This window comes from Brachypodium distachyon, chromosome 1, assembly GCF_000005505.3.
Source record: "Brachypodium distachyon strain Bd21 chromosome 1, Brachypodium_distachyon_v3.0, whole genome shotgun sequence".
NCBI classification, from domain to species: Eukaryota; Viridiplantae; Streptophyta; class Magnoliopsida; order Poales; family Poaceae; genus Brachypodium; species Brachypodium distachyon.
Window position 1 is genome coordinate 14,418,459 of NC_016131.3, and position 7,534 is coordinate 14,425,992.

The window sequence follows — 7,534 nt, forward strand, 5'->3', positions numbered from 1 at the left end:
TAGAGGCCGAATTTGAGGGTCAAGGAGCCGTTAATTTTAGAGGATGCGCCTCATCGAGAGCTTTCCGAAAAGTCCTGGAACATCCAAATCTGACTTCGTATGCAAAAGATACGGCCGTTTTAGTGAACACGGGTCAAACCCACCCGAAACTCTAATTCTATTTGGACTCGGGTCCGAAACTCACTCGAACTCTTCCTTTTTTTTTCGTTTTTTTTTCTTTCCTTTCTTTTTTTTTCACAACTTTCCGAACAACTTGATCTCTAAACAAAATTCGATCTATTATGAAACACTTTCCAAAAGCACTCTTGATTGGACTCGGACTCGAACTCGCGGCTGAAAACTATAACTTGCCGACTCGATGTAGGACTCGACGAGGGACTCGGTGTAGGACTCGACGAGGGACTCGGTGTAGGACTCGAAGAGGGATTCGGTGGAAGATATGGTGGCGGCGGAAGATTATGGCAATGGTGTGGCAGGAAGTTTGGCGGCGGAAGTTTGATGGAAAGCCTGCGTCACACGAAATCAAAAGACAAAAACAAGTTCGATCTAGTAGAAAAAATCTGAAAAACGATCCAATCTAATCCAGCAACTCGACACGATTAATGCAGCAAAGATTCAACAATGCAAATACTAATGTGAAAATTGCAAGGCTCAGATTGGTTCTAGGACAAGGTAACTAATTGTAATTTTTGTTTGGCTTTTTCTGGACGATAGGTAAAAACAGATCTAAACTACGGATAAACTGGAAAAATCTCACCGAGCAACCTTAAGCTCTGATACCACGTGATAGCCTCGAGGGTGTCCCGATCTTTCGATGAGATACCTAATTATCGATTTGGTAGGAGGTGACGTTGACGATCCGACTACAACCTAGGCAGCGCCTTAGCGATCGATACACCAACTCCAGAAGGTTATTGATCCCGCGGGGGCACGATCAACCTGACCACGAAGGTCTTTGTTCTTGCAAGCAATCGAAGAACAAGCAAGAACAAGATGAAAAACAATCTGAAATTGCGAATAGGACATATGAAGGTTCACGAATCTGAATATTCAATATAGTTGGAGTCTTGATGACGGTAAAACATGTGGTCTAACCGACACACGCGATTACACGAAAGTAGCAAAGGCTAAACTTTATCTAATCAAAACCCAAGGCTCCATGGGGGGGCTCATGGGGTATAAATAGGAGGGGAACTAGGTGGTTTTCGGACAGGCCCTTGAGGGACTCCGAAACGGCCTAGGAATCCTCCTAAAACACAACGAAAACATCTAAAAATTGGCTGGACCCTATTACATGGCCTTAGGCCCAATAAAGCAAGGTTATAACCCTCATCTTTGGCCCATAGATACCCATTGGAGGGGGAATCCTCCACTTGACCGAAATCCCATTGATGAAAAGGATGTGGCCTTCTTCTCATCTCTCGTTATGGCGGTTTCAATGTTCTGAAATCATCACTTGAGCTAGCTCCCGCCACCTTGCTGCCACCTCCATGGTTTGCTGTCCAACCCTGATCCTTGAGGTGCAAGCTAGGCCCTTCATTCCTAAAACACATAAAAGAACCCATCTTAGGCAGCAGCATATTCTCATTAATATTAAATGAAGTACCGAGGAACGAAAGTACCTGATAATTTAGTTGTCGTGCACGAGCTCTAGTAATTGGTCCATGTATCTCCGGTATTTGAGGTGTAGGTGCTGTAGGGGCTGTGGTTGTATCATTACTTGGGATGTCCTCATCATCGGCCATTGGTGATGAAGATGCTGACGAAACAGGGACGTGAAGAAGCGAGCAGTCGCGTGAGAACGCTCCCCAATAACCTTATCGACCGTCTCTCGGGCAGGATCTCGAAGGTCGGGGTTCCAGAGGCCTGCTCTCCCGGCGATCTGTGCACGCAGTCGCAGGCGGACTTCGGTTCGGTTTAGGAAACCAAAACCGACTCCGCAATTCTCGAACTCGATCCACGAAACGCGTGGCGTGGCGTGGCGTGGCGGTGAGCGGAGGAGGAGGAGGAGCGCGCGTGGGGATTTTTCTTGCTCACTTGCTCAAGAAATAAGAACCAACATATCTTATATATTGGTCCAACTCCTCCTAAATTAGTAAGGTGGGATTATTCCCATTTCCTCATCTCACTTCATGAATAAGCTTTTGAGATTTTTCAGAAATTAATTTCAGATTGGACCTTGGGGCTAACCCAAAATTCCAACATCTAGCCCTTCTGGTACGTCTGCAGCTAGCTAGCTAGTTGTAAGTACGCACGGGCAGAAGAGGTCAACATATATAGATGACGGCGTTCAGAGCTAGTCGACTCTGAGTCGGGACTGAGAACACAAACGGACTTATGGTTACGCACGAGAAACGGATTATTCCTACTTGCATTGTAAATGAGCTTGCTGCGGTACCCTGAAATTAATGAGGACCGTTAATTTATTTTGATCTAAAGCTCAAATCAGTTGATACTCCCGAATAGGACATGGAGTAACCGAACGGAGGATTGCCCACGAACGAACGGAGTATCGACAGGCAGCATAAAAATGTAAAATAAAGTTTAAAAAAATCGCGTGGCTTCTCTCTTCATTTTCGCCGTTTCCTCTTCTCTCCCCGTCCGCCGCCGCATACTGCCTCCAAGGGGCCTCCGCCGCCGCAAGCCGCCTCCCGAGGTCTCTCCGCCGCCTCAGGCCGCCTCCCAATCTCCCTCCTCCGTCGCTTCTGGTGCTGCGGCTTTCCTTCGGGCGCGCGCGCGAGGCCGCGGGCGCGGCACTGACGTCGACGTTGATGGGCGGCTGCCCGACGGACGAGAGGGAAAGGACGAGAAGACCGAGCCGAACCTGCCGCAGCTGCTGGACCCGAGCCCCAGGAACACGACCAAGAAGTGCGCCATCTCCTGCCTCCATGTTGCTGTCGGCGAGCAAGCTATGAAGAAGCTCTGCGAGATGGAAGTCGCCGGCGTGCGGCATGAATCCCTGAACGGCGGCGGCGGCGCTGCGAGGAGGTCGCCGGCGCTGGATTGGTGGGGAGCAGCAGCGACGCGCTGCGAGAAAGGCGCCGAGGCAGGCGGCACGGGCTTGGCGGCGAGCGGCAGCAGCGCGTTGCGAGGAGGGGGCCGAGGTGACGCGGCATGGGCTGGGCGGCGAGCGGCGGCGGCGATGTAGGAGGGCGAGGACAGCAGCGGCGAAACGCCGCGTGGAGGGCGCCGCAGGCGCTTCAGAGGAGTGCGGCACTGCGGCCGATCGGGAGAAATCTGATGCGGAGTAGTATATTTTTTTCTTTTTTCTTTTAGTGTGAAAAGTCTATTATACCCCTTCCTAATACTCCACCTAGTCTGCACGCATCGGTACATGACGGCATGACGCAACCGGTAGAATTACCGCTCTCGTTATCATCTCTAATAAGTCCTCTACGCTGCAGTAGACTACGGCGTAACGCTCTGTACGAACGCGCTGATCTCGGCAATGAGCTTGCCGGACTCGGGCAGCGCCAGGAAGAAGTAGAAACCGTGCACGGCTTCCGGGAACTCCACGACCCTCACCGCCTTGCCCTTCCGCCGAAGCATGGCGGCGTAGCGTCGCTCCCAGTCCTGCAGCGGGTCTAGCCCGCCAACGACCACCATCGCCGGCGGGAACGCCTCAGCCAGCTCCGGCTCCGGCCCCGCCTCCCCCGTCACGTGCGCCGTCGGGTGGTTCCTGTCGGCACCCACCGGCAGGAACGCCTTCCACCAGAAGTCCGACCGCCGAAGGTTCATGATCGGTGCGACGCCTTCGAGGGCGAGCTCCGAGTCCGTCCTCTCCTCGCCGCCGAAGAAGGCGGCGATCAGCATGACCCCGGCGAGGCGGATGGAGGTGTCGGTTGGAGGCGGCGAGGCCGTCCAGCGGTGGGCGACGTGGTGCACGATATTGCCCCCCGCGCTGTCGCCGGCGAGGAAGCAGCGGGAGAGGTCGATGGGGACGGGGAGGCCGGCGGCGTTGGCGGCGAGGTAGCGGAGCACGGCTTCCCCGTCGTCGTAGGCGGCGGGGTAGCGGTGCTCGGGCGCGAGGCGGTAGCTGACGGACACGACGACCGCGCCGGCGTCGCGGCAGATGGTGCGGCAGAGGGCGTCCAAGGGGCCCGTGGCCGCGGAGAACACCGTGAAGCCGCCACCGTGGAAGTAGACGACCACCGGACGCAGCGGAGACGGTGCCGTCGGCTCGGGAGCAGCAAAGAAGACCCTCACCGTCACGCCGGTGGAGGCGTTGACCATGACGTCGACGGAGCGGACCCCGCCAGAGGCGTCGTCGGCAGGCACTTGGCGGCGATCGGCGATCAGGTTGAAGAGGCAGCGGTTGACTGTGCCGTCTCGGCGGCGCTGCGTGACATCAAAGGCCGCCTCGAGCCGAAAGAGCTGCAGCCGCACCTTCCATGGCAGCGCCGCCCGCACGCGCGCCCGGAGCTGCTCGCGCGTGCCGTCCGCCATTAATTCTCTCGCCAAGCTTGGTTGCTCAGCCTGTACTACAGGAGGGTGTGCATCGAGCTAGCTCACTCTGTCCTCTGTATATCTTAACTACTACTAGTAGTATCTTGCCTGATATGATCTTGATTATTTTTGTTGCCGGCCGGCAGGTGGCAACAGTGACATGCAGGCCAGTCGCAGGCAGCCAGACAATGGCGTGATCGGCGATGCTGCTAGCCGGTAGCCGCCGGCCGGGTTTCCTGTCGCACACGTGTCCTGTTGGTATCTATATTAAAATGCACTAAAATAACGACACGAATTATGATTTTGGATCCGAGGCAGTCGTTCTAACTTAAAAATCAAAATCAGACAACTCCTTATATTTCCAGCCGTGTCAAAATCAAATAAGTACACAACACATACATTGCAACGCAAATCACCCACCAAAACCCGCAGCTGAACTTTCCTAACACCAAACAGACAAACACATGCCATATCCTCGACGGCCAAGCCTGCAGCCGCCCAGCTAGACCGACCGATCACTCACTCCTGGCTGTTCACGACCCGGCAGTACTCCCTGACCTCGCCTTCATCGCCAGTGAGCGGGCTCAAGTTCCCCAGCTTCACCATAGCCTTCCCAAAATCCTCCCAAAACTTATCCTGATTCTCAGCATAATACCTCACCATCCCATCACTCTTGCCCCCATCCCCATTATACAGCTGCTGGTCCGTGTGCAGCAGCGCGTGGCCGTTCATGAGCCCGGCGTAGTACTCCGTGTCCATGGTCGTCGGCGTGTCGTCGAGCGCCGCCAGCGCCTCTTGGTCTTCTTCGCCTCCGTCGCGCGAGCACTGCTCGTCGAGGGACGCCGCGTAGGCCGGGTCCAGGGTGGACGTCTCGTTGTAGAGGCGGCTCCGGTAGAAGACGCAGCGGGAGTAGCCCAGCGTGTGCGCGCCCGAGAGCACGACTAGGTCCCGGAGTGTCAGCCCCTGGGCGTGGAAGGTTGCTAGGAGCTCTGGGAGGTCCATGAATGGGTTCGGGATGCTGGCGTCTGCGGCGTCCTTGCTCGCCGTCGTCCCGTCCCGCCGGCCTAGCGGCACCTCGTACGAGCTCCCTCCCAGCTGCAATGCAATGCAAGAACCACGATCATATAAAAAGATGATCAATCATTAATGCCATTGTCTGGAAATGGGATTATGTTACATTGATTAATTGTCGTTTTGGCTGGACAGAGTCAAGTTTGGTATGGCTTGGTTTCTTCGGGGTGAAAAGGGGTGCTAGCTGCAAGTTGTCGGAGGAAGACAGAGAGAGCTAATCTGATCGATGAGATAAATAAATTAACCATTTTCTTGTTGAATTTTGTCATCAGCTGGGTCGACTAAGAAGTGTTGCTGTCTTGCTGATCATAAAGGTGCTTTAAGCATCGCTTATCTTACGGTTACTCAGTGGTCTTTTCCCACTACTTTGTGGTGCAGGCATGTACAATCTTCAGCATGTTTTCCCCTATGTCTGACGAACATGTCTAAAAATTTGATCTGGCTGTAAAAAATAGTCCTTGTAGTACAGACTGAAGTTACTGAAGAACTTACAGCGACAATGGAGTCACGGGCGGCGAGCGCGAGGATGTCAGCGCAGGAGACGACGGTGCCCAAGCAGGCCGTGTCGACTGCCGCCTTGATGGCGTCGATGACGCCGAACCCTCGCACCGACATGTTGTTGGCCTTGGCCGTCTTCTCCCCGACCATGCCGTCCGTGTCGTCCAGCAGAACGGACCCGTCGCACCCCTGCATCCAAAGCACAACCGAAACACTTCATCCATGGCTCCACATATCAACGGACACACGGCCTAGCTTGCTTAATGGTGAAAGTTCTCAGTGCGTAAGTACGTTGACGAAGCAGTCGTGGAAGTGGAGGCGGACGAGGGAGGCGCCCATCCGGGGCTCCTTGAGGATGGCCGCGCCCACGACGAACTTGATGGTCGCCAGCGCCTGCGGGCACGAATCGCCGTAGTAGTCGGCTGTGAGCTCCCCGGAGGAGCCGGCACCGGTGCCAGCGGCGAAAGCCATGAAGGCTAAGCAGATGAGAATAGCTGCCATGCTCTGAAGAAGCTAGAATTCAAGCTTGCTGGCTAGCTCTCTAGAGGCACTGGCACATGAACAGTGCCCAGGCTAGATGTACTTGGCTAGTGATCACTGATTAGATACTGGATTGTGACTGATATGCTGTGAGATTTAACTGGGTAGGATTTGAGCCGTGTGTTTATATAGCATCTGTGATGATTCTCAGTGCGGTCGATCGACTGACCTGTCGCTATTAATTTTCCTTGCCATATAATCACCAACCGGTGCTTGTTTACTGTTTCAGTACAGCCAGTTGAGGATGCAGAATTGCAGATCCGCCGACCTTTATCCTTTTCATGGGCGCGAGGCTAGCTTGTGCATCAAGAGACCAGTTTCTTTCTTCTCCGTCTTATCTATCGATGATCGCTCATTGACAGACAGGCTTTTACTTGCGTGTATCGCCGATGAAATTGACCCAACCCGCGTTAATTAGAGTTAGCGCTGCACAAAAGAAAGCTGTTCTCGTTATGTTTTAAACTCTGAGCACGGCAAATTTATCGCTGAAACTAAACAGGTTGGTGGAGTGCGAAATTACGAGGTTTCTTGCAGTGGTCAGCAAGCTAGAGCTGCTGTGCCGACAGTAGTTTCCCAGCATAACCATCCTGCTCGTCTGCATACTTAGCTTTCTGACGACTAACGGGTCTGTTAATCACACACGGCAAAGACAGCACCTGAACACTACAGTTTTATGCTCCGGCACGGTACTAATGGCAAACAGCTCTGTGTGATTGGGTTTGCAGTTTTATACAAGTTACCCTAACCTTGTTGCTTTTGATGCACCGGTCGAAAGAGATGGCTGAGCTAAATTGGTGATGGATCGCACGGTTTAGGCAGCCACCGAACAGCAGTCTGTAATTTGTCTGTCCCTGCTCTTCCACAAGTCACAAGTCTGCACTCCCTCTACCTGTAACTCTCTATTTTCACTTTTCTGTGCCTTGCTCTGTAATCTCTCGACCCCTTTGACAGTAAACAAATACTGCCTCCGATTCATAAT

At 53.6% G+C, this 7,534-nt stretch overlaps 2 protein-coding genes across 2 annotated transcripts; both read right to left on the reverse strand.

The window, feature by feature from the left end:
• Positions 1-2,381: 2,381 nt before the first annotated feature.
• LOC100832705 (probable carboxylesterase 18) lies at positions 2,382-4,548 on the reverse strand. Its single transcript, XM_003559748.4, has one exon. It carries the CDS (start codon positions 4,444-4,446, stop codon positions 3,409-3,411), a length of 1,038 nt encoding a protein of 345 aa, XP_003559796.1. The 5' UTR covers positions 4,447-4,548; the 3' UTR covers positions 2,382-3,408.
• A 222-nt stretch (positions 4,549-4,770) lies between these two features.
• LOC104583449 (peroxidase P7) lies at positions 4,771-6,778 on the reverse strand. The gene is made up of 3 exons (XM_010235649.3): positions 6,307-6,778; positions 6,010-6,204; positions 4,771-5,541 (listed from the first exon to the last, which is right to left on the reverse strand). Exons 1-3 carry the CDS (start codon positions 6,514-6,516, stop codon positions 4,966-4,968), a joined length of 981 nt encoding a protein of 326 aa, XP_010233951.1. The 5' UTR covers positions 6,517-6,778; the 3' UTR covers positions 4,771-4,965.
• Positions 6,779-7,534: the final 756 nt, after the last annotated feature.

Coding starts and splice junctions, on each gene's coding strand:
- LOC100832705 (XM_003559748.4), bottom strand. CDS start 4,446: ATGGCGGACGGCACGCGCGAGCAGCTCCGGGCGCGCGTGCGGGCGGCG.
- LOC104583449 (XM_010235649.3), bottom strand. CDS start 6,516: ATGGCAGCTATTCTCATCTGCTTAGCCTTCATGGCTTTCGCCGCTGGC. Junction 6,205..6,306: donor TCCACGACTGCTTCGTCAAC/GTACTTACGCAC, acceptor CTTTGGATGCAG/GGGTGCGACGGGTCCGTTCT. Junction 5,542..6,009: donor CCCGTGACTCCATTGTCGCT/GTAAGTTCTTCA, acceptor ATTGCATTGCAG/CTGGGAGGGAGCTCGTACGA.